At 37.4% G+C, this 27,432-nt stretch overlaps 2 protein-coding genes across 6 annotated transcripts; both read right to left on the reverse strand.

Moving 5' to 3' along the window:
* Positions 1–2,381: 2,381 nt before the first annotated feature.
* LOC135643283 (pentatricopeptide repeat-containing protein At4g14190, chloroplastic-like) lies at positions 2,382–5,995 on the reverse strand. The gene is made up of 2 exons (XM_065160053.1): positions 4,847–5,995; positions 2,382–3,775 (listed from the first exon to the last, which is right to left on the reverse strand). Exons 1-2 carry the CDS (start codon positions 5,249–5,251, stop codon positions 2,624–2,626), a joined length of 1,557 nt encoding a protein of 518 aa, XP_065016125.1. The 5' UTR covers positions 5,252–5,995; the 3' UTR covers positions 2,382–2,623.
* An 895-nt stretch (positions 5,996–6,890) lies between these two features.
* On the reverse strand, positions 6,891–24,912 carry LOC103990379 (light-mediated development protein DET1). 5 transcript variants are annotated; one of them, XR_672114.3, is made up of 13 exons: positions 24,504–24,894; positions 19,596–20,023; positions 19,239–19,467; positions 16,010–16,180; positions 13,586–13,654; positions 13,285–13,341; positions 13,071–13,151; positions 12,828–12,992; positions 12,005–12,100; positions 9,690–9,789; positions 9,138–9,275; positions 8,381–8,483; positions 6,891–7,367 (listed from the first exon to the last, which is right to left on the reverse strand). XR_672114.3 is itself a non-coding variant. In XM_009409490.3 (12 exons), exons 1-11 carry the CDS (start codon positions 24,573–24,575, stop codon positions 9,139–9,141), a joined length of 1,605 nt encoding a protein of 534 aa, XP_009407765.2. In that variant the 5' UTR covers positions 24,576–24,912; the 3' UTR covers positions 6,891–7,367; position 9,138. The 5 variants fall into 5 exon arrangements, 2 of the variants coding, with proteins under 2 accessions (XP_009407765.2, XP_009407766.2); XM_009409490.3 differs by lacking the exon at positions 8,381–8,483 and having other exon boundaries at positions 24,504–24,912; XM_009409491.3 differs by lacking the exons at positions 6,891–7,367; positions 8,381–8,483 and adding an exon at positions 8,491–8,981.
* Positions 24,913–27,432: the final 2,520 nt, after the last annotated feature.

A 27,432-nucleotide genomic window follows, 5' to 3' on the forward strand; every position in this document is an offset into this window, starting at 1 on the left:
TCCACGTTGCCACCATGTCTCTGGACTGAGTGGGCTTTTGAATGTGATTGAGAATGTGTTTCGTTGCCCGACCCGATTCTTTTCAATAATGCAACTAATGCTACTGCATTTACCTTTGCATGTTGGGTAAACGACTGTGACACTTGGGTGTCTCTAGTTCCTTAAATAGTTTGACTCGATGTTATCCGACTCCTTCCACTATATTCTAATCGAGGGGGATCTTCCTCTTGCTAGAGATGTGCTTCCTCTTCTTCTATTGTCTTAGTAATAAAACACAAAAGATGATGAGGATCTCCCGCCTTATCAAGTAAAGGATCCTCTTGGTTCTTCGCTACTTTGACCCACTCTAACATCGACTTTGAATTTTCATTGTAGGATTGGAGGTCGATGAAATCAATCTTTATTTCATTTGGCTCCTTGTCTATCTCAACACACTACATGTTATAGTGGACATATATTAGTTTACCCAACTATCTATGCAATAGTCTATTGTAGACCTTCATGTGAATCAATACGAACGTTGACCAATTATATTCGCAACCACTAGATGTTATCGTCTACGAAAGTACACGAATGATAACTTTCCTTAAATTTATTACGTCCCCTCCAAATTGTAACCATCACTCGATTACAAAAAGATATAAACAGAACTTTATTAACTTAATAAATAATTAATATCAAATATAGTTTATAATCAGCATATGTTACTTTTTCTCACTATGATTCATATTGTAATGACACTACAATATCGGAGAATGAACCAATTATTTCTCGAAGTAATTGGCCCTCCATATTAGCATTGGCTACATCGATAGTATTTGGCAAGAGTCAATAAATAACATTTCTTAGTGCTGATAATAAATCTAATAGTATTCTAAGACTATACCGAAATTGAATGATCGAATTTTTGTTAGTAAGATTATTTAAATATGAATTTACTTACATATGGTTATCTTGGTTCATATGAACTTCGGTTCAACTTTAAAATCATCTACCAATGCTTTCTTAACCTCATCTCTTGCTATAATTAGTATATGTCTAAGATAAAACATTTAGGGACGTTTGCTCATATCAACTTTTTGGAGGATAACGTAAAATGGTTCTACTCCTATTATGATTTTTTTCATAATATCCCAAAATCTAAAAGAAAGAATAGTCCTTTTCATTGTCATGCCATAAGACGATTGCTGACTGATCTCTAGATTTCTTCTGCCATAAGGCCACTATCACTGTCACTACCATGCTCCCATCATAAGTTAGGTTATCGATATCTCATTGCTTTCTCATACGTGTACTAATACTCTAGTGATGCATGAATACCAACTCTAACACCCTAATCGATTTCATCATCGCGACCTTCATATTCGTCATAAACTGGTTCTTGCATAGCCTTATGGTATTCTTATTCAGCTTTTATCTTTTATTTTATTGTATCTTCTCTTGCCTATTGTAACTTGTCTTAAAAAGATTTACATACCTCCATTAAAACCTTCTTGCAATTTGTAATATCGAGATACATATTGACCAAATGCATATTCACACGAATGATTCCTCCACCCTTGTCGATGTAGTCACAATAAATGTATTGTCAATGATAACGACTCTCATTTATTTTTTTAGCATAATCTCATGCATCATCATGTATCTGTTCCTTTTAAACATACTAATCGCACTAATTATAATATTAAATACCTTAATTACATCTTAATTAATACTATTTTATCATCAAAAATATATCAAACAACATATTAAATATTAAGTTATTAACCATATAGAATAGACTTAATCATGTCATAAATCAATAAAAATTTAGAAAAAAAATATATAATGAGTGTTATTCCTCTTAATCCTCCCAAATTTGATTCAATTGACAAATCATAACTTTATTAAGTGAAAATACGAAAATGAGAGAGAAATATAAGTGAAAAAACGTTTCAAAGAATTGAAGTGATTGAAAGAGTAAAATGAGTTGAATGATGAGAGGAAAAAGGATTTAAAACCCCTATCCAATGGTTCAAACGATCAATTTAACCATTTGAAATAGGGCAATCTTAGTCCTTGGTCAATAGTAATTGAAATATAATCATTATCGATATATACCATTCGATAACGATCAAATTTTGATGTACAGTACCGGTATAGAATGATCTCCCTTATCAAACTGGTACACGTACGAGCGATAACCATTGCTACAACAAACACTGCTTTATTGCCCAAAATCGATGTTGCATCACATGACAAGCACAAGATACCCATGCCGAAAGATAGATATGTGCATCAAATTTCACTCTCTGGAAAGACGGATTAAGAAGCCATCTGTGTCATTTAGCTGGTACAGAAATGATCCTCGTGGCATATTAGCCAACAGCTACAGCAGTACAGATCAAAATAAATCTGAACATAATATAGAAATATTATGTGCAAAAACAAACAACATTCTGATTCTCACAGCGTATACCTATTAATTTGTTGAATCCTATTTTGCATGAATGTCCAATGCAATTGTAAATGAACAAAATCCTTCAGATAAATGTATTATATTTAGTAGCAAACCCAACTGAAAACTAAATATCACTATCATCGAGTTAGAGCATAGACATCTGACAAGGATCTGTTACACTGACTAATCTTTTCCTTTTGATTTCTTTCTGAAAACAAGTTTGATCATGTCACTATATCTCCAACGTTTCTTCTCCTTTTCCTTAGGGTGAAGAGAAGAGTAGTGCTTTTCACAGAGCTTCAAGAAGAACCCTTTTCCAAAAGCAGTCACCACCAGTTGATCAGCTTTTAGTCCAACTGCTTCTTCAAGAGAACCATTCTTTATCCATTGTTCTAATATCCAGGTTCCATCATAACCAATCTTGCATGCATCAAAAAAGACTCCAAATGTCATAACATCAGGTTTAACTTTATTTGCTTTCGCTTGAAGGAATACAATATCCAAAGATCTAAAATCCTTCATCTTTAAATAAAAATGTGCAAGAATATTTGTGATAGTTATATTGACTGTTACTTTGGCTAATTTCATTTCCTGAACAAGAGATTCCACACCCTTTTTGCTGAGAAGACAAGCGCTCGAAAGGAGCATGATATACCAAACAAGGTCAGTTCTGCCAGATTTAGCACTAATACCATTTCCCAAGTCTTCTAGCTGTGCAAACCTATAGTTCTCGATATAAACTGTAGCAAGTTTTCTGATCAGATTCTCCTTTATGAAGCCATTAGATCTCAGAACTCTATGGTAAGCCTTCTCCATCTTTTCCAACATCCCCAAGTCAGCATAAGCCTCAAGCATTGCAACTAGAGTAGAAATTTGCAATTTCATATGCTTAGAACTGAGAACTCTACATACTCCTTCCATTTTTTCAGTAAGTCCACTTCTGGCAAACTCAGTAATTAATGTGTTATAAGTGACCTCATCTGGAAAACAACCACTGGATTCCATCCTCTTCACGCATTTGCTCATCTCATCATAGAGTCCAAAACTTCCATAAGCTCGAATGAGCCCATTATACGTGTCCGGTGTGGGCAACAAACCAGCTTCCAACATCATTCTAAAAGTGACATTTGAATTATCGAAATCTTTTTTTCTAGCAAAACCATGTATTATAGCATTGTAGATGGCCAAAGATGGGACAAGACCACACTCCTCCATGGCTTGAAATGCTGACATTGCTTCACTCATCAAATTCCCTCTACAAAACAACTTTATGATTCTTGAATAGTTAGCAACACTGGTTCTAGTCATCTCAATCTTCTTCCAAGAATCAAATACCTGGTTATCATGCAATGAAAGACATCAGTTTTAATTTGCATGAAGATCAACAGATTATACAACTTAACCTATACTACATCAGTAGAGTTCCAGAAATACCAACAGTTACATATTCAAAGTCACACATCAACTGTAGTTCATTTCCTTGCCTTCTAAGCATCCAAAGAGTTGTGATCATGAATGCATGGAGATTCAGGTGGTATTGCATGTAGCCATGCATATTATAATATCATTGATGCTGAATAATGTCCTAATTCACATTTGGCAAAAGTACTACATGAGGTGCATATCAAACTTCCAGTGACTACAAATTGATGAAGCTTTATACAAAATTTCAGTTTCAGCTTCCGTTTCATACTGTTTCAGAATAAAGCGTACCTGCTTTGCTTCTGTTCATCCAACGTTAGCAGCAAATTAACTCCTAGCATGTCTAGTAACACCCCCATTTGCCTTTCTTGACAAGCATACATGTTAGCATAAATTTTAAAAAGACGTTTTGTCATCTTCGGCCAAAATGGTTTGCATCGAAAAGGGTAATTTGAGCGTAGAACATAAACTTGAATAATTCACAAAGGTTCCATCAGCAAACTGATATAAACTTATTCTAACCATTAGAAACAAAAATGGGCAACTCCTTAGATTACAGATGCACTTGATCCAAGTCTCAGAATTACAGTTTGCTGATCATAATATCTCAATTGTAGAGGTTGACTGCAATAATATTTTAAATTAGACGAAGAGAGCTAAGATGTCTATCGATCAAAATGGAAGGATCACGAGCGATTACTTCTGTAAGCCGCCAATTATAGGCTTTTGGGACAATCAGGCCAATGAAACAAGAGTACAAAAACAGTGATCAATATGAGCCTCAGATGGACAGTTTTAAGTATGCTCTAACATATGGTTCGCATTGACGAATTAGGGCAAGACATGCAAAGTGCTCATTACACACAGACGACTTAAATGTAAAAAGAGAACGGAAGAGAAAAGCAGTTTCAATCAATCAATTCCAGGCAATGTTGAATAAAAGAAATCACGCGAGACGCCAACAACAGGAGGCGAACGTCAAACCTTAAGGGCGTCGTCGGCCCTGCCAGTTTCGACGAGTAAGGCGACGACGGCCCAGAAGTGATCGTCAGGCCAATCCCCATCTCTGGTGAGGAGCCGGAGAGGGCCGGAGCCCTTGCTGCCGGAGACCTCGCCAAGTAAGGCCCGGAGGCCGTTGTTCCGGTGGAAGGAGTCGACGAGGAGGGTCCGGTGGCGCAGCTCCCAATCATTGGGCAGCAGTTGTTGATCGTAGGGCGGACGGGCCGAAGAGCGGAGCCTGGTGGGAGAGGAAGGCAGTGAGCTCGACATAGGAAGGAGAACCGAGGAAGAGGGGGCAGCGTTGCGAGTGGAGGGAGCGCCAAAGAAGAGGAGGAGGCGGCCCTTCGCGGGCGAAGACGAAGCGAGCGCAGAGTGAGTCGCCGTTGCCATGGGCTCAGTTGTGGATTGCTGCTCGTGTCGTGTACCCGTTCCGATAAATGCCCGCAAGATACGACACGGTCGCCGACGGAAGGTACGAATCCCAACTTATTTCAAGTTATTAGAATAATTAAACATGATTTAAGCATATTAAGCTAAATTATAAACATATATAATAGCGGATAGGACATTTATGAATTTTTATGTTCTTTTATTTTCTTGGGAAAAAAGAAAGAATATTTCACCCTTTTTATTGACAATATGTTTTCATCGCCTTCAACGACAGCAATAAATGTGACAGTAATAATGCAACAGATCCACTGTTGTAAGCAACTCTGAAGTGTGTTCCGAAGCCACTGCCCTCATGCATCCTTTTTCTACCAGAAATTGGAGTTGCCGATCACTGATGTCTTATCATATTGACGGACTCCTAAAGATGATTTATAGATGTATTATCATCCCTAAGTCATGCATTCCTATATATACCGATAGATTCTTCACACAAAAAGCTTAGTTTTATTGAACATACTCATGCTCCACTTTTTTTAATGTAGAATATAATTGGAGATCATAGAGAGATTTTGTGGGGAGGTAAAAATTAGATCTTCTTCATATAAATTTTGATGCTTAAGGGTCAACAAGTCCCTTTCTATTCAGTAATATTCTCTACACTAAAAGGACTCTCATTCTCTTCCTTGATCCTTTCTTTTTCTCTCATATTTATATCCCTTTTCTTGGAGGATGCCTCCATCCTGCCTTCAAAGAAAGAATAAACTTGAAATAAGAAAGATGGCATATCAATTTAGTATCATAGCTTACGATGAGAACAAACACAGTCACAATTGGGAATAAACATTTCCATGCAATTCTTAACGACTCAAAGATATGCACGGAGAATGGTGGAAATCAGATGGTGACTTGTATATTTCCACAGAAATCAATATTGACAGGCTCAAACCATAAACAAGCCACTCTATAGCTTTAGGTAGGCCAGTCCAACCTATCCCTTTTACACGTACAAAATTAGGTAAGGAAACTAGAGACTTAGAGATAATAGATCTTTAAGTATTGAACGTACACACCAAATCTGACAACAGTCATAATCCATTTTGATCTCCAAGTCAACCCTACAAGTAGGAAAACATTCAAGTGGATTAACTATCTATAAACTAAGAAATTACTACGTGAAAATATCAAACCTATCTTCAACTCAAGGGGACAATATGGGAGGATATGGTGATAAGCATGATGGCTCAACTGCAGCTACAACTGAAATCAATTTAAGAAAGCATGATTTAGCAATGTCAAGCTATAGAAGGAGTACTCTAAAACTCCAGGAAGACCGTAGGCAACCCCTCCCTTCTACATTTACAAAACAAGGTAAGAATCAAAGGCTTGGATTTGAAAGATCTTCAAAGTGTGTTCACACAAAATTTAAGCTTGGCCAAAACCCAGTTTGGCCTCCAAATCAACTCAACAAGTATCAAACATTTGAGCCGATTATCTTCGAGGAAGGCTCAAGCTCAAGGGGACAACATAAAAGATTTATTGGTGAGCACGATGGCTCCAACTAAACTATGATTCATTTAATTTAACCAATTTGAACAACAATAAGAACACTGATATCAATTTAGCATAGTTGGAAGAAAGGGAGAAAAGTGCTGACTCATGTTCAGTCCCTTAAAGCTAATCCTTCAATCCAAAACATCCTAACAGGTATTACAATAACTTCAAGCTCCATCGATCTACACAACAATTTAATAGCAACAATTAACAAAACAAATCTTGAAAAAAACATGTTCTATGCCCCAATTGCTGCTTTCAACCCATGATCAGCGATGATAAAGTTTTAATTTAACTTTTGCCTTTAGCTAAACCAAGCCCAAGGATACTAGTATACAAGTCCAAAGGGTAACAGTAAATGAAATCGATTTTTACCCCAAAGATGATATGACAGATGAATACTTTCATTCGACTTGCCCTTTGAACATCAGCATTTTCAGGCAAACCCTATCAGCCCCTGTTTGCAGCAAAAAGAGAACAATCTTTGGCTCCTTTAGATCATCCTCAAGTCAAATATCAACTCAATTGGCCAGTAGCACCTAATTGCTGGCATGTTCTACAAAACCTGAAACAACAATTTAGTGCTAGAGTATCATCTTCAATGAAATATCTAGAATTTACATTCATCCTAAAAGTCCTGACACACAACAACTTCTTTATATCTCCCCACATATGAAGCAAGGAGGTATAAGGATTCCAAAAATTACAACCACCACATAATCTTAGATACAACTAAGACGATAGTGGATTTGAGAAGTGAGGATTTGTAAAGATATGCACTAGATATAATCTAGCTTTATACACTCTTCGTCAAATAATTTTGGATTCCTCCAGATAGACCAACTTAGGCAATTATAAGTTCAGGACACACAATTTTCCTTGTAACAACTTATTTTTCATATCCGATCTGAATGGATCCTGATGGTGGACTTAATCTAAGTCCTAGCCAAATGAGCGCATATCAGCTTTTACTATAGGGTATTTGTCTCTGGATACAGACATAACACTGGACTAGTCACATGCTGGTCATTTTTGGCTTATTCGAGATGTCTTGGTGCCACATTAAAAGCTGAATCAAACAAACATCTTCTTTTGTGCGTGTGCTAACTTTTAAAGCGATTCAATAGCACATGAAGGTCTTTTCTTATGTGAAACAATTACAATCATAACTTGTGGAAATTTATAGCACCAAGCATAGTTCAAGTCATACTGCATATAGAATGCTCAGTCAATCAAAGATCACAGGAGACTAAACCAAAGAACACTCAAGACACCAAGATAACTGGTGCAAACAAATGTCATTGAAGGAGCAAGATAAATGAATGGAGTGCCAAGGAAAGCTAACCAATGGTCAAACTGCCTTTTGATTGAGTAGGCTATAGTCTAAGATGCTTAAAAAAATTGGAAGACCAAAGAAAGGAAGGGGTCAACATGCCACATCAACATTTCTGACCATGTAAAGGACTTAATTAATACCTTGTCCAGCTAATCTTCAAAATTGTAATAGTGTATGGGATCAAATTCTATCGAGACCAGCTGAAAGAAGTTAAAGTTGGCTAAACAATATTGATGGCTAACCTTATGATGCAGCCTAACGGATAGGGAGGACCACCTCAATCCTAGCACACCAAGGACCCAAAAAAAGGGATCAACCAAGCTCTTATTAGTCCAACATGAGATCCTACAAATAAAAGTATAGTTTTAATTTATAACCCATATGTAATAGCCCAATGTAATGCATATTCCTTGTCAGTTATGGACATTGTAGTACTGTCTGGCCAAATTGTCTAAGATACTTCACTACTGGCAAATGCAACAGAGTCTATTTAACTCTACATATTAGTCATTGCATTATTACTAATATCATTTTTAAATTATGTTGTGACCAACATATATTTACTATCATTTTATAAATAATGCATTAGTATGAGAATTGGACTATAATCACTATCACAGGCCTCAGTTGTTCATGTGATTTCAATGGTGGAAGTCTTTCCTTTAATCTTTAGAACTCATAATGTGCTCCAACTTCATATAACCATTGGCAAGCTTTTCAAGTGTTCCTTCATGAGATCCAGTTTTGTGAAAAAATCACTGCATACTATGTGAAGATTGTTCTACGCCAAAATGGTGCAAGCTGCCAGACCACAGTTTCGATATGTTGTAGTCCCCATAGATCCTAATTTGCAACCGCCCAAAAACTCTTGATCAGAAAAGTCACAGAGTTTCTTAAACAATCATCAATATGTTTGAATTCTTGCTATGATGGCAACACTTCCAATAAGCAGCGCTGCTCGGTTCGCATTCACTGTTAGAAGATAGAAAACACATGTACCTTACATCCGCAGGTGTAGATTCACAACAGTTGGTTGCATGTATGTCTGTTGGATGGAAAGTGCCATAGGTAAGTATGGATGGAAAAGGAACGAGCATATTTTTTTTGTCCTTGCTTCGGCACCACTAGTCTCGAGTCCTACATCAAACAAATCAGTGTCCAGTAAAACCATGTTAAAAAAATCTCCTTGATTCAGCTGTGCCCAAACAGTAGATCAAAATATATGGAATGATTCACCATTTTATTCCACAAAAGATCATACAGCTTCTCTAATTGAGTAATTAGTGGAATCAGACAGACTAAAGCATCAAAGTGAACAACTATGATCTATGGCATAAATAGACTGAAGTACCATAATGCAATATGAGCTGTCATGAAACCAAAGCAGTAATATATTTGTGAAAAAGAATCAAATAGTGATCAAGAAATTGAGTTGCAGCAGAAGTGGAAGCCAAACAAGAATAGCATATTTATGATCAGACCACAGCTTTCATGTAGCGACATGTGCAAGAGTCACTAAAAGCTGGAATCAAATATGAGCACGAGATTTACCTGGTTTTATCTTAAATTTCAAAACGTTTGGTTGCCTTCTCGAAATAAACTTTATTGGATGATCAGTGGAGTGCCTATGCCGGTCTGTTGATGAAATCAACTACAAATTGAATTTATAATTGCCATCAGAGGCCAACAATATATCAAAACGACAAAGAACTGAACTACAAATTGATAGCCCAAGCATACAAATTGTGCAAAAGAAAATCACGAAACTAATCAGATTCTGAAGGCTACCAAAATTAATTGTTTACTGTCACACCACTCAACAAGTATCAAATAAACACAGATGCATTAGCACAGGATTTCAGATCAAATACCCAGAGGGAAAGAAGTTCAGATTGGAAAAAGGAAAGGTATTACTAGCAACTAATCACTCGCTTGGTCATGTTCAGGAACAAGGTTCAAAAAACCAGACCAGACCAATAGCCCAGGAACCATTTCATCTGCCAATTTAGCCCATGCTCAAAGACTTGAATATGGTCAAACCAGCAGAAAGTACATGAACCACAGGTTGAACCAATGGACCGCCAACATAATTCAAAGTTACTCAAAATTAATTATTCTGAGTGTAAAGTTATCTTCCTCTTCATCTGTAATTAGATAAGTCAAAAGTTCTTGCTCCCAGATTGGAACAATACCTTCAACCTCAAGTGTGTACTAAGATCAACATACTGAGAAGTGAGAAGTGCGAGTCTTTGCATTTGAATTGAACGTAATTATTCCCCAATGCAGCATTGCTTGAAAGCATTCCACAACATTGCCTAAACACTGGCAGTGATCTAATTTCTCACAAAGCTCTCTGCTCACCAGCGATCACTTTCAACCAAAACCTTTTCACTATCCTCCATCTTCCTGAATTGGACTCTGGGTGAGCTCCTTTCTCTCTATTTCTCTCTCACAAACATGATGATCAGATTCCCAATGGTTGCCATGGCAATCCCTCTCCTCAGACTAAGTCCACGATGTGCCTCTCCCCTTGGCCCCTCCATTCGCACTAGTGGTCCCTTACAGGATGGTCGCAAGAGTAAGCATGGAACCACACCACTTCTGCAATCATTAGCTTTTTCTGAAATGATGATAGAATTGGTTTGTTGGTTTGGTGATCGTGACAAGGATCCTATTGTTAGACATGGTAACAATCAGCAGTCATGGAGAACTGAATTGCCAACCTCTTTTTCTCGATTTACAAGTTAATCACAACTGGAAATTTAACATATTTTAAAATTGTTGAATTATTTTTAATCACTAGGTCCATGTCATTAGGAATATTTAATAAAAATTAACTTTATAAGAGTAATCTTTGTGATGAAAAATATTTTGTTAAATTTACTTTCTGTTTTTCTGTAAACACAAAAAAATTACTGTTGATATTCAACAGATCCTACGTCGAGACATGAATCAGAATTACCATTGTAAAAATAAATCTAGCATATCTGATCTCTTCCTGATCTAATTTTTTGCCTGACTTCAGATATAGTCTCTTCTTTGTATTGCACTTTCTTAAACTATATATTTATATATTTATTACGAACCTTTAAAGCTTGAACATTTCCTTCTTTTCTGCTGATGTCTGTCTGGTATTTTAAACACTGGTCAGTGTAGACTTACAGTGTGCTAGTCATCCTACTAGAGGGCAAGACTGAGCTCAATGACACTGCATTCATATAAGTAATCCAAACCTAGGTAGCAAGAAGGCAGAGGAAAAGAATGTGGTCAATGGTATCCAAGAAAATGCTATCAAGTTGCAGCAGAAGTGCAAGCCACACTAAGCAAGGCCCCCTTGAAAGAAAAAAATGCTTCATTTGAATTCTGATACACTAATAGAGATCACCGGGTTAATAAATTATTGTTCTTACTTGCAGAGTAGTTATTAAGTTCTACAAGTAAATCCTTACAAACAACTCAAACAGTATATATATGCCAGTATGCATAACTCCAATACTAAGTGTCCTTAGCCTTTACAGCTATATTCTTTAATTATTGTCTATCTTGTAGATGCACAAGAAGCTAAGTAAAAATTAAAGGAAACCTATTGTATGAGACTCCCATCAATACAAGGTCTAGGGAAAAATCAAAACACAAAGGTTTTTGTTAGTCGAAACCCTGTCACCTAGATCGCAAAGGAGAATTTGTACCAAGACCAACCCTCGAGAGCTAAGTAAAAAATTGAAAAAGGTAAACATAGATGAACTAATCAATGGCCAATTAGAAAGAAAATAAACCCGAAACGCATGCAATGTGATGTATATAAAGCTTTATGTAAGAGATACCAATAGATATTCTAAACAAAAACCTGATTAATAGACAAAGACCTTTTCATCGTATCGAAAGAGTGACACATCAAAATACGGGGAAGGGCTTTGTGACTGACAAGTGTATGGTACTGAAGTCATCATCTTCTTCACAAACTGCCAAAAAAGAAGTAAATCAGATTACAGAGCTGGACTAGAAACAATAAAGTCCTGGATCATGTTGGATACCAATAACACGCTTTGACTACTACAAATTACAAATAAATATTAGGTAATAATGCTTTTGTTTAGTTAACATTTAGAAAAAAACTGTAACACTAATGGTACTTAGAGAATAAAAACAATATATTTAGCATCTGTATGTTCAACACAATATGAGCCCATTGGCATTAGTGGTGCAAGGAGGGATAGAGGAAGATCAGAAGACTTTGATAGAAACCAACAGAAAGAGACTTAAATGGTCTATCCAATAACTAGATATGCTGTCTAGTGCCTCAATAGCAGTAAAAGGTTCAAGTAGCCTACTCAAATAATTAAGAAATTATGGCTAGTTATTCATGTTGTAGATTCAAGACAAAAAAAGGCTCTCTCATGAATGTCATGACTAACAATGTGCTATGAGGTGACTTCAAGTTAACGAGGAAGTGGCAAAAAGTTGTGCTCTATTGAAACCAAGTATTTCCATTTTGTTGAGATGTGACATGCCAGTCAGTGGTAATGTTGTTGTTGCTCCATGTTAAGCCAACTCATTTGAGATCAAATCCATTAATCCTATGTCTTCTCATTGTATAACTTGGGAATAACAATATATCAGATTCAAACAGCAAAGAATACCTATTTATGAAGAGAACTTATGTCAAACACTTCAAGAAATGAGGTTTACCTGTGAGAAACTGCTTTGTTTGTTTTTCATGCTCCAAAGTTGTTCAAGAGCATGGATATTATTGGAGTGGGATGAAATAAAATTAGCATGCACCGACTCTCTTGAGTTTGCATGAAAATGGTCATAGAATTGTTCAAACAAGGAATACAATTCTTCCGATGAATTCTGCAGACAAGAGATTGTGGACAAAATTATGGCAATGAGAATGTTCTCTACCAATGATACAATGAAAGAAGCCATTACCTGATAAAATGCAATGACCTCTGTTGTTTCCATGTTATACACAGCAAAAAAAGCTGGATGTTGATCAGTACTCCGAGAAACCTAAATTATTAAATTCATCAAGAGGATAGTAATTCACAAAAAAAAAGTACATATATGATTGAAAATGACCAATATATCAAAAAAATATCATTTTTGGCAATGTCCAAAAGTACAACAAGATACAAAAACTTACTCCTCCATCAACACTACCAAATTTGATTAGAAGATGATGACGATCCAAAAACTGAGCCTGTTCAGAGTACCCCTAAAAGTTACTGACTGCACTTATATAGACTAAGGAAATTAGAAAAAGAGAGAGAAGAGTAGAGGAGAGGAGAGAATCCAAAAATCAGGAATAAGAAAGAAAAACACATAAAGCTCCACATAACTAAAATTACAAAAATTCTTAGGAAGACATAAAAGAGTTTGGGTTGAGTTCTCACTTAAGTATGCATATGCTAATATGAACTTGAAACAAAGCTGTAACTGCTTACCTTCCACATGATGAGATCAACATAATCTTGGAAGTGAAAATAGAACTTCTTCTTAAGATGTTGAACCCTCTGGAACAAAAAGATATTTTAGATATATTTGATCAAGTATTTCATTATCAACCAAAAGATGTAGCAGAGAATTGAGATGAAAAACAAGAATTCAAAACTATTGTGCACATTGATGTTTCCAATATCTAGAGATTTAAAATGTTTTTTTAACCTCAATGCTGCACAATTTATTGATCTATCATCTATTTCTACAATGTTCTCCAATATCTACCTAAGGTTTTAAAAGTTGATCGAACAGGTTGTGTCATCCAATATTTATTGATCCGATCAGAAATCAGCATCTGGATCAGGCAATTTCGTTCGGTTTGATCTGAAACCCTGCATACTGCATGGTGATACTACTGTACCAAGCAAACCATCTGACTTTATAACCAAGGATACCGAGCAGTCAGCTTCTCACCAGATACCCCTACCATTTATTTTTTTATTTGTTTGACAATATCTTTTTCTACTTCTATATTCCTCCCTGCTCCTCTCCCTCCTGATCCCCTTTCCATGTTGCTCATTACCTCACTGGCACCATCAATTCTTCCTGTCTCCAGTGCTCCTCCTCCTCCTTTGCTTTTCCTCCTCTTCCTTTGTTTCTTCCTCTTCTACCTCCTCTACCCCACTCCTCCTCCCCCTTCTTCTCTCCCTCTTTCTCTTTGATTTGTCCCGACTGGTAACGTCAATATATTGTGTCAGTGATCAGTACATACCACACTGAGTGAAACTTGAATCCTTGGTCACACTTTGTTCTTATATTAATCAAGGTTGTTAATCTCACTTTGATGTAGAATTGATAGAGGATCCACAAATTTGAACCATAAGACTGGATCAAAGGATCAGAATATGCTAACCTACTCAAATGCATGGTATGCATTTTTGAATAGTACCGCCCGGTACAGGTGGTATGTACCGGTCCGATGGCATACCGGTATGCGGACCGCCCGCTACCGGACAGAACGTGCTATAGTGCTACAGTGCTATGCGGACTGCCCGCTATGGCACTATAGCACGTTCCGTCCGGTAGGTGGCGGTCCACATACCGGTATGCCGTCGGACCGATACATACCGCCTGGTACGGGCGGTACTATTCGAAATTGCATACCATGGTTTAAAGGGAATAATTTAGGCAATACCTTTAACTAAAAAACTTATTACTGCAGGGTATTTGAATAACCATATAGGGAAATTTATGGTGAATTTAAAGGAGTGTGTGTGAGGGCTTTAGATATAGGGAGTAGAACAAATTATGGTATGATTTTAGATTTTTTTTGCATCTTATGATCTCATTACTCACTTCAAGAAAAGATATGAACATTTGATTACTTGTAGAACAACTACTAGTTTGACAATCTTTCAAAGGCAAAGTTTTTTTGACAAACTTATATTCAAACCAAGGATTGAAATTTCGTACCGTACCAATGTACCGAGTTTTGCTCGGTATGATACGGTACGGGAGTACCAAGAGGTACGTCAGGGCATACCGAGCAGTATATATATATATATATATATATATATATAATATAAAAAATCTAAAAAGGAGGCATACGCTGCCTCGACGACATCGCCTCCTCCTCTTCTCCTCATTGCCTTAATGCGGTCTCCTTCATCTCCTCATCTGCGACGTTCGGTGAAGAAGACGACAAAGACGTCAAAGGCCGTAAACATCTCCGGCCTTCGGCGAAGAACATGGCGAAGGCCGCATACATCTCCGGCCTTCAGCGAAGAACACGACGAAGAAGAAGTCGCAGAATCATAAACGAGGAGATGAAGGAGATCACCTCTTCTACTACTCTAGCTGCCACCTGGCTATTACCTCCTGGATCGGGATTGTCGAGTGAGGGCGGCGCCAAATCGGGACGCATCGTGGTTCTCCCGATTCTCCATCTTCTTCGAACGCTCTCTCTTTCTTCTTCCTTCTCCCTCGACGCTTCTTCTTCCCTCGCCATAGCCAAGCTGATACCGCCTGGTAGCGGGCAATCACAGTTGAAAGTTACCACCCGAAACAGGGCAATCACAGTCAAAAGTTACTGCTCGAAACAAGGCGATAACGGTCGAAATTTCGACCGTTACTGCCTGATACAGTCCTGTATCATCCGATACAGGGCTATATCAAGCGTTCTACCCAGTAGCAGGCGGTCCGCGTATCGGTCTACTGGCAGACCGGTACGTACCACCCGGTAAGGGTGGTACCATTCAAAATTTAGAACCTTGGTTCAAATTTCAATCTCCAATTGCCCATGTAAAATTGCTGCCTGGCAACACTTACTAAAAATTAACTTCAAACCCAACATAGCTAGTTGTGATACCAAGAAAGTTGGTTGATTCAGAAATATGCAAGAGAATTTGAAGAGAGGTTTGCTAGCATACCAAAATTGGATCTGCTTCTTCACTCCATGCTTTGCGAAAAATAAAAGAAAGCAAACGTTGCTTGATACCAGTAAGGAAAGAGCTTGCTTGTGCAACCGGCTGGTGATGAATGCCATTAGCCGATTCATGAACACTTCCGACTGGTTTGCTTTTATTTGGAACTGTCATGCACTGAAGAAAATGAATATTGACATCATTTGTCACCATGTTATCATCAAAGAAATCAGAAGCACAACAAAACTTGAATTTAAGAAATTGCAGTTACAACTTCAAAACCAAACCATTCTAATAAATGTACAACAGCAATGAAATTGACTGGAACAAAGTAGCTGAAGAAAAATGTAAATTTAGTACTTTCAGGAAAACAGTAGCAACCAAACCAAAAATTTGCCTATGGAGCATCAAAACAAGGTTCTCAATTTTGAATACCTAATCCATGCCAGTCCATGGCGTACAAAAACACGGTACGCATGTGCCATGCATAGGTTTTCGCAGGTTTCGACTGATCAAGACCCTAAAAAGTCCCTGTTTTAGGGTTTTCCCTACTTCTCATGGTCAATACAAACAAGATTCATAAAATTAAACTGTTTTTAGTCTACAAAACAACAAATATTGCAATGAAGCATATCAAAGAAGGAATATAGGCTATATCTAAAAAAGTACATTGTAATATTGTATACACAAACAAATTATCTTTTCTAAGCAATTAAGCATAAAAAATTTAAATATAATGATAGTCATGAGTCCATGGAGGGTGGGTTTGATCCTTTGTGTGATGAAACTGTAGATCGATGTGACCCATAGATTGCAATACCACCCAGTGTGGTACGATACAAGTGGTACTGACAATGGAATATCAAAACAAGGATCTCAATTTTGAATATCGGACCCATGCCTCCATAGTCTGACCAAGTCTGGCACATGCTGGCATACAAAGACAAGGTAGGCCCAGCATGTGCCATGCATAGGTTTTTGCCAGTTTTGACTGATCAAGAGTCTAAAAAATCTCTATTTAAGTTTTCTTTCCCTACTTTTCATGGTAAAGACAAACAAGGTTCAAAAAATTAAAGGGATTTTAGTCTGCAAAACAACATGTATTGCAATGAAACATATATCACAAAAGTAATATAGGCTATATCTAAAAGAATACACTGTATACACCAACAAATTATCTCTTCAAAAGGCATTAAACATAATAAACTTCAAATATAATGATTGTCATGATTCCATCGAAGGTGGGTTGAATCCTTTATGTGATGAAACTGTAGGTCGATATGATCCAACAGATTGCAAGACCACCAACTGTGTTAGCATTGACCACTCAGACAGGGGACTGGTATACGAAGAAGCTAAAACCAACTGGTCCCAGTATACATGGTACCACCCAATATAAGCCTTGTGCAAGTATGTACCGGCAGCAACCTTACCTAGGAGGGTGAGGCTACCGACTAATTGTTAATTATATGTTGGCACCTTCATATGCACCTAAACAAAGCCCCCACACACCCCATTCACCCCCTCTTTAACTCTCTTTCATGAAGATCATTAGGGGAGGTTGATTTCCACAAGAAAAGTATAAATCAAGATCTTATTCATTTCCTCTTCAAATTAAGGTTATTCCAAATCGAATCTCTAGGAAGTCAGATGCATGCAATTAGGTTACAGTTTATGTTTATTCTTGCATGCTTAGACTAAGTTTCAAAATTTAGACCTAATGTAGGGCTTAATGCAATCTCTAGACTCAGTGGATCCAGCAAAATAGGTTAGAGTTTATGTTTATTCTTGCATGTTTAGGTTAAATTTCAAATTTCAGACCTAATTTAGGGCCTACTGTAATCTCAAGATTTTGGTTGATCTAACCTAGATCCATGAAGATCAAGCCTAGATCTGAATGAAATTAGCCCAGATCTATATTAGTTTAGGCTTGATCCATGCAGATCTAGCTTAGATGAACCAAAATCTAGGCTACATCCATTTGGATGTAGCCTTAATCTGCATGGATCTAGCCTTGATCCACATGGATCTAGCCTTGACCACATGGATCAAGCCATATCTATAGCTAGGCCAACCGTGTGTAGGGCCCTAGATCATATGGGCACACCTTGGTCACTGTGGAATATCCCTAGATTTGATTAAGGCATCTGAGGTCTGATCTTAAGGGGTTTGGAGCAAGTTTCCTGGTTTAAAGGAGCTTCATACTTGAATTTTAACAAAGATACAGCAGTTTTTCGAATTTGAAGGATTCCAGCTTGAAAAAAAGTATAAACCATCTACATAAATCTCAAAGCATGTCGAAGGAAGATATCTAGAGTTTCCAGGACTTCTCCAAGGCCAAAGCCAATAAAAGAACAACGCCACAAAAGAAACCTTTTATCTCTTAGTTGACCTATGTATGCATCTTTTGATGTTTGTAGGCTATTTCATGATCTGGTTCGTATCCGTATGCTGGTTTCTCAAAGACTACGTATTTAAATAGAGGAAGCTCTTAGGAACACGTGGTCTTCTGTTACTCCTTCACATAAGCATCTTCATGTTGAGCATACTTTATAATTAACTATCATTAGAAAAAGAGAAGGAATATACAAAGACTAAAAAGACCTGAAAGCTATGTTTTTGCAGCAAATGAATGTACCTCTTTAAAGTATTTAATATTGGACAAACAAGTAATAATCAGCAATGTTTATCAGATTCTGCCAAGCCATGACGGAATCAATGCGTGCACAAAGAAACACTAAATGCTTGCAGTTAAAGAAAGATGCAAATGCTACATCTTATTCCACACAGCAAGGTGAAAAAAATATGGTCATAGCTCGACATGTAATTCTTACAATATCACTGGCAAGCCATCAGCCACAGTTATGAAACAAAAGCAGATCTAATCATCTAAAAAAGATAATGAACCTTTTTTTTCTGCAAAGTGGCAAAGGGGATTGATCTTGCTATCAACAACAAGATTTTTGCTCGTTAAACTAGCTAACATATTCAAAAAAACATTATTGAATGAGATTTTGAGCTATCAATCTTTGGTCGGTAGATCTGGTGGAAAATTCTTCTTTGATTTTTACTCAAATGGCACATAGGCAAATATGAGGGAGCATCTAGCTGCAGCAATAAAACTAAAAGAGCAATATAATAAAAATAAGGCAAGTGCATTTGAGTATTTGATGAGTACAATTTGATTACTCGCATAGAGACAGGATACTGATCTTGATGAATGAAAAAAACTCACCTGAGCATGAGAGTTGAGAAATAACTCATCATCCTCTAGGCAGAATGAACCAATATTCCGCACATCAACTAGGTTTCCAGAATCCCTAACTTGAAGAATATGTATTGTCTGATATCTTAGGGACATTATACACAATAAATCTTCATACAAGAAAACCCCCATGCTATGAGCTAGGTTGACAAAATCATTGCAAAACGACTTCTCATCCATTACCACTCCGTCTTTAAGTCTGACAAGAATATATCAAATTAACAAATTATTAGAAAAATTGTGAAACTTTAGAAGCTTCATGATCTAACAAAGAAAAAAATATTGTGAATAGAACTTGATTCCCTTAAGTAACTTAAGTCAAAGTACCTTACAAGGTGAAATGTTATTTTTTCTATTGAAGGGACTCCATGAATTGCACCCTCAATAGCAGGAACTTCATGACTTTGTGCGGTGGATGTTGCAAACAAGCCAAATTGAGGATCCTCCAAATAAAGAAAAAAGTCTTTGCAAATAAATTCACTGCTAGATCCTAGTGATACAGTGTATAGCTGGGTAAAGAAGCTGTCAAACTTCTTTGCTTTCTGGGTCAAACTCTGGTAATCACAATTTTCTCCTTTGAATGAAAATGACAACCATGTGGGTCTGTAAACTATGATATCTTGGAGGTTCCTGCTAAAACTTACAAGGTACCGACCATCATCCGTGATCTTACGCAATGAGTGATCTGGACAATCAATATCACATATAGTACAGCTAGGAACCAGATTCTCATAAAAATGTCTAACCAAATTAATCTGCAGAAAGTAATCAACAAGTTAAATTTTGTCCAGATATTGTCAATTAAAATAAACTCAGACACCCAGCAGATAATGGTATTATGAATCAGAGATAGTAAAGACAATGCAGGAGGAGCATTAGATAATTCTAACAGAAGTGAAAATGTTATTAGTAAATGTCAACATCATTAAAAGATCTTTATCATATCATTCCCCAAATCAAGGTTTAAGAAACTATCCACCGACCTATCAGAATTTACTTATCCACCAGCCAACGGATTGTGAACCAGGCAATTTCGCCAAGTTCAATCCAATATGAGTTGTACTGTGCAATAAGCTTACCATACTGGGCTTACTGGTAAGGAGATCAGCACCAGATGCTACCTGGTAGTAAGCTTAGTATCTGATACAGGTACCTTTTTTTTATTTTTGCCGGTTGCAATAGCTATCCCTTTTTGCTTTTTCTTTTTCTTTCTTTCTCTTTCTATCAAGCACACTCTCTTCTTTTTTCTCTCTTTCTCTCAAAGTGATCTCTTTCCCCCAATGTGCTCTTTATCCTCCCCTCCACCTCCTACTCATCTGGGTTACCACCTCCTACTCCTCAACGTCCTCTTCCACTTCTACCTCCTTTGACTTCTCCGCCTCTGCCATCAGTGATCTTTCTCCCCCAATGTGATCTCTTTCCCCCAATGTGCTCTTTATCCTCCTCCCCACTTTTCTCCCTCTTTCTCCCTGGTCAAAACCTGTACTGAGTGCCGGAACACTGAACTGTACAGAGACTATACCTATTTGACCGCCGACTGGTATCAGCACAAGATCAAGAGCAGAAAATTGAAGAACTGGATCCAATGTGACAGTTAACTTGCAGCTAAGATATCATGATAGTAACCCATCCAAAGATAGGATAGATGTGCGACTGACAAATTTGTGTTGGTCAGCAGATGGCACTGTATATTATGTCATTGTGCGTCAACATAGACATACTTGTGGCATAAGATGGGGGGAAGAACTTGATTTTAGAATCCATCCATAAAAGAAGGAAGAGAGCAGCAACTAAACTGGTACCAACACAATTTGCCGACATGGTAAGATTCAGTGCATAAGGCAATCCCTAAAATAGTACAACTCCTTTTTAGGAAACTAAACAAAGATCAGGAGCAGCAAAAATTATCAGATGATGCAAAAACAAAAAGCAAATATCTGATAGGAATCAACAAAATATGATGGTTTATTCTACCTGTATGGGAGAGTCAACCTATAACATGAATTCTCTATAAAAGAATCTGTGTTTCATTAGGCTGGTTTGCCTTTTGGCTCACATAAGTATTTCTTCTAAGTTTCTAACCACTAATCTAGTTCTTCCCATTAACAGTTCCTAGTAAGCCTTTCCACTCTAATTTCATAATCTATTATAGGTTTAAACCACCAAGCCTCTCCATTTTGCACTAAACTATAATATATAAGTCGAAATGAGATGTACTCATTTTTCAACACTTCTACAATAACAGTTACAGAAGTAGAAATCTTACCCATATGCACCATACAACCTGATTTAGAAATATGCCATTACACTATATCAGGCTCACTCATAATTTCCTCTCTAGAATTAAGTACCAACTGCAATAATGGCCATACAGACTTCCCATGCAATGTCAAAACTTTCAAAGTTTCACTTCCAGCCTCACCATAACAAAAACCAAAGTAAGATAAAGCACCATCCTTAAGATTTGAATGTTCCCTACAAAGATCTTGTTGCTTCAGTTTGAATCATTTACCTTTGAACTCATGGTTTTAGGCTTCCATTCTTGCATAAATTCAGCTTAATCCTACAAAATTCCTTTTATGACCAAGGCATTTGCAGAAAGAACATAATCAGGCAACCGTTCATAGATCACCTGTTGCTCATAAACCAGGCTAGAAGGATCTTCAACCATTATGAATTTTTAACAATCTTTCTTTTTCAAAGCCCATTACACTTTCGACTGCATTTCCATTTTATTTGTTTTATCTGTTATTTACCAGAGTAATCTAAGACCACAGATATCTTTTGCACTGGGTACTATAAAGACTTGTATATATGAACCCAGCCTTCCCTTTAAGTTCTTTAATATGGTTAAAATAATAAAGACTTATGAGACTTTTGTTTATAATTTCTTCTAACATGTGCACAGCCCTGATGAAGTCTAGCAAGATGTAGAAACTAGAAAGGCCATTGAGACACAATCCTATCCTCCAACAAGTCAGTCATCTACTAACTGTGTCACAAGAATTTAAGTCATAGCCATCCAAGAAGCACAGTGAGAACAAAGGTCATTGCCAACTCAATTCATTGTTGTTTCAGTTTGACAAGAGGAAACCATCGCAATAGCAAGGATCATATTATCCGAAATAAAATTAATATCACAAACTTTCCATGTAACGAATAAATGGTTTGACTAGGAATGTTACTCTTACAGTAAAAATCATAATAGAATGGTGCATAGTTTGGGCAGGAATATTGCACTTAGTCGTGCTCAATCTGGAAAAGATCCATGTAGCTTACCCCATGCAGCTGAGACCCTATCGCTTGTTTTATCTTGTTTTTCCAAACAAGAAGCAAGCAACTCTTTTGTATTGTAACCCCAAATCAACAAAAATAGGATATCTATTGAACTCCATGATCTTAATTACAAAAAACCCAAGAAGAAAAGCACATGCTTACATGTGCGTGTATGTATCTTCTTTTTTTGATGGGGAAGGGAGAGTGGGATGGTGCTTTAACTCATCCAGTTACATATAATGATGCATTCAAGATCCAAACAGTTAATACAAGCCCATGGTCCAAACTTCATATAACTCACACAAGCAAGTGGGAGGTGACTCGGGAACAAATTTTTAAAGCTTGTCTTATAGCCAATATCAATAACTAATATCGATCAAATGAATTGCAAGCTAAGTTTTGCCATGTTCTTTTCAAATAGAGAACTTGAGACCAATAAGAATCTCTTGAGAGGAAAGTGGTATCAATTGAATAAATATGAACTACCAAGTTCAGAATGTGCTAATCCTAGACTACCAAAACTTCTTATATCAATGAGTTCTCTTTTCCAACGAAAGTATAACAAGCCCATTAAAACTAGAATAAGCACCAACAACCCTAAATTTAAGCAAGGAACAATCTAGTGAGAGTGATGTCACCACTGTGTTCATATTATTCCACAATAAGGCTTACATGGTTAGCAGTTACCAGCAACTCTGCTCCTCTAGTATTATGTGTTAAGTCATCCGCAGATCTTCGAAGGGCTAATTTGTTTGTAATCATAGCCCAATTAAAGAATGCTTTGTTTCCCTAACCCGACATATATGAAGGTTTGATGTGGGAAAATATTTTATATCAGTCAAACGCCGACGTCTGGTAACACCAACTCTCTTGATAGATTTATTCAGCATCTCACCAGACTGAAATACCGACAGGTCGATGCAGATGAGCTTGGAACATGCAATTCAGCTCAAATGACCTCGGCGTACCTATGTAGGCAGGACCCAGGAAATCTGCAAGCCACAAATCAGCACCCAGCATGCAATGAATATGCACTCTAGTTTGGATGGGGCACAGATCGGTAAGTGTTATGGTGCCTTGGTAAAGCCGAGTTTGTACTATCCAACCTGCATTTTTATAATCCAAGCTCAAACCTACAGAGAAACTATGTCAGCCTGGTATATGGCATCAAAAGAGGTTCAGTGTCTTCCTCTAATTGCAGACCGACTCGGTCATCAAGATTTTACCAAATAAAAAAAACATATCAGAGCTACATCTATTCATTGTCATCGTGTAGATAAGAGGATTTTCTCCAACGCTACATTATCATTCTCCTGCCACTATAAAGAATTGCCTCCATGAGGTAAAAAAGACACTAACCAACAACAAGCACACAGAGACAACAAGAAGTTCCCTCTCTTGTTCTTCCATAGCTGACGCTCTCAAAGCTCTAGCTTCTTAGTAGAGAGTATCTCCTAACTATGCTTCTTTTTGTTTTGCAGGTTCCTCAATGCTATGAGGTGGATGTGCTCTCAGACTTGAACCTATAACACTCTGGAGCCTTGGCCTCCGGCCCATTCTGTGGTGCTACATGAGTTCCGGACGTTGCCGATTCAAATAAAAGGATCTGGTCGAATCCATCCTCTCCTTTTCGGATGGATGACCAAAACCTGACCCCATCAAGGTCAAAAGTTCAAAAGCGAAGTAAAATACAAATTGCAAAAGGTGAGAAGAACTTTCCACATGTATGATTTATCGTACGTTAGTATGTCCAGCGTTTCACAATTCTAACATCACAAGGAATTAACATGAAAATCTGCCAATCCAGGTAATAAAGTCATTTATTTGGGATTTTGGCAATCTTTGCTGTTGAGATGTGGGAAAAAGAATGATGACATGGAGAGATTCTGGTCCTAATCGGAAACTGACGCAAACGATAGCAGTAGAATCACAAGGAGGAGGAGGAGCAAGAGAGCGTACGCTTGCACCAGGGCGAGGGGTGAGGATTTGGCGCTCGAAGACCCTGGCAGCGACGTTGGTGCTCCTGAACATCGATGCTACCGCAGGCCACCGGGGGAGGAAGAGAAGCCGCGCGCCGGAATCGAGATGGGGAAGGCGCGGCTGTGGCCGAGACGCGCATTCCTCTCTAAGGCCGCACCTGTGCGCAGAAATTGGAATCGTGGTGGTGGTGGTGGAGTTGTGGCGGTGGTGTTAGGGTAACAGCAGGAGGAGCTTTTCGTGTGGCACTTGCTTCCACTCGAGTGAGGCCCCCGTGGGCGTCGTGCCTCCGCCAACAGCGTCGCTTCTCGCCAGGCAAAGTTTGTGAGGACGAAAGAGTGACACGGAGGGAGAACGAGAGAGACGCCAGAGGTAGGGAACACCACGACTCGATCGACACAGAGATGCAACCCGAGTCCGCAGACCAACCGCACCCGTTCGAGATCAGATCACAAGTCGAAAGGGTTTGGTTTATCCGAAATTACGTATATACCCTCCCAAACAGCCTCTTTACTTTTAAGCCAACATTGCAAGTTGACAAGCACTTTTAGTAATAGCTATCATCGACAACACCTAAGCTTATTTGGTTTGGTATTCTCGTCTAGAGTGAAGATGTTATATGATTCAATTTTTAAGATGCTTACCACATGCATGATTCCTCCCTTTTATAGTTACGTATAAATAGAAGAGCGAACGTGTTAATGTATTTAAGTTAAAGCTATTTCAATAAAACTTCTTCAATAATTGTTCTTATCTTCTATCATGCCCATGCCCCCGTAAGATAGTGCTTCTGTCAAGGATACTAATCTTGGATCGATGCAAACAATGGTTTATGAGCGAGAGTCGTGAGTAGAGCAAGAGCATATCGTTGCTGCTGTTACGATTGCTGTTGCTGTGAGGGCATAGGCATTCCTTTCATTCTCCTTAAGTCCGTCCTTCGTTCTCCTTAAGTTCACCGACTGTTGGCAGATCAATGAAGACTATCGCGGTGAGGAAGATGAGGATTGGCCGCGGAGCCTCTTAGGAATTTGGCTGCAGCGACGTTGGTCGTTGGCCGAAGGCAAAGGCAAAGCAAAAGTGACGTTGGTTGCTGACCGAAAGCAAGAGCGAAGCTTCGCTTTTCTCACTGCTCTGATAAGATATTAACATGTCTCTCTCCTAGATTAGGAGGAAGGATTTCCCTTGACAGAAGATTCTTTTCAACAGAATAGAAAGATTTCCTCGTATAATTGAAAAAATCCAATCTTCTATCACTAACACCTTAGTATCGAATCCTATATAGTGAATATCTCTCTATCATTTTACCAACACATGATCAGTCTGAGTTTGACAAATAGATCACGATAATAATACGAAACGAATCAATAAAGTATTATGATATTATTGACTTGATATTACACAAACATGATTAAATCTATGATAGATGTATAATCATCTCCTATAATTGATGTCGATTTTGGAAATAACGATATTGAAAACCCACTACAAAAGGGTTTTTACGTGCATTTCTCAAATACTACTCTCAAGTTTTATTCAAATTCTTCAAACCTTAAATTAACTTAAATATCATATAAATATTTGTTGAGAACACCTCGACGTAGCTTTGTGAGGTTCAACACCTTCCAAGTTAGACGAACAAATCATTGATCAAGATTGAATTGAGACAGAGATAACTCAATTAGTTATATAAGTTTCATGTAATAAAAAAAACAAGGGACATAAAAACAGAAAGTTTCTAAAATATTTTTCTTAAAGAAAAATCTAATGGACGGTGGAGATTTTTGTTTGAGACTAATAAATTTAATTTATTATTATTATTATTGTTTTCTTATTCAATCACTAATGAAACCTACAAATGCGTGTTATCCACACATGGGTATGTACTTATCCTCAAGTCAGTGTCACCACAACTTTGACGAGAGGCACCGTCCATTCATTGCTACCTTAATCATGAAAGAAACTTACATTTAAGTCTGGTTTTGGGTAGATGTGATGGTAAGGTGGGTAATCATGTTGGAGATAAGAATCCATATAGTTACTCAGAGTTAATCTTTCTAATATGAAATGAATTATCTGTAAATACCCAATTAAATTGATTCAAGATATTTTTTATAATCGGATTTGAGGTGTAAGTACGTATTCTTTTTTTTTCCCAAAAAATATAAAAACGTATGCATTACTTCTGTAAATCTTTATAAGTCAAAGTTTCTTCCCCACACAACGAATAATATGATAGAAGATAAAGATTTTTCCAACTATATGAGGAAATTTTTCTATTGAGGAAAATCCTCTATTCTGTTAGGGAAATCCTTCCTCCTAATTTGTATAAATAGGAGAGGGAACATGTTAATAGATTCAAGCTAAAGCTATTTCATTTATACAATAAAGCTTTTTCAATTATTGTTCTTATCTTTTATTATTTCTATCATATTCTCAATAATATTTATGATTTGTAATATAATCAAATATAAATATTAATTAAAATTATTATATCTGATTTAATAAAATTATTTAATCTTTCGGTATGGAACCAAAAGTTCGTAAGCCCGTAAAATCTCTCTTACTTTCAGATATATCTTTTAGAGTTTACATATTTTGAAAGAATAAAATTATGTGGATACACTCATCGTTGAAAATAGATAATTTCTTATGAATCAATTGCACTAATTACCGATATCCATTTGCCGCACATTTTCCGGTTTTCGATCCGCCTGCATTGCCAACGCTTCTCAATTCCCGACTCGAAATCCATGCGTGGGTCAGATACCTGACGTGAAAGCAAGACGTTGCGTCCCGCGGTCACAAGTGGGCCCGCCGGGCGACGGAGTTAACGTACCCGCAGGTGGGTCCCGCAGACAAAATGACCTACTCGACCTCAAATTTTCTTTCCCCTAGAAATCCAGACAAAGCT

The sequence above is a fragment of the Musa acuminata genome, chromosome BXJ3-7, assembly GCF_036884655.1.
Source record: "Musa acuminata AAA Group cultivar baxijiao chromosome BXJ3-7, Cavendish_Baxijiao_AAA, whole genome shotgun sequence".
NCBI classification, from domain to species: Eukaryota; Viridiplantae; Streptophyta; class Magnoliopsida; order Zingiberales; family Musaceae; genus Musa; species Musa acuminata.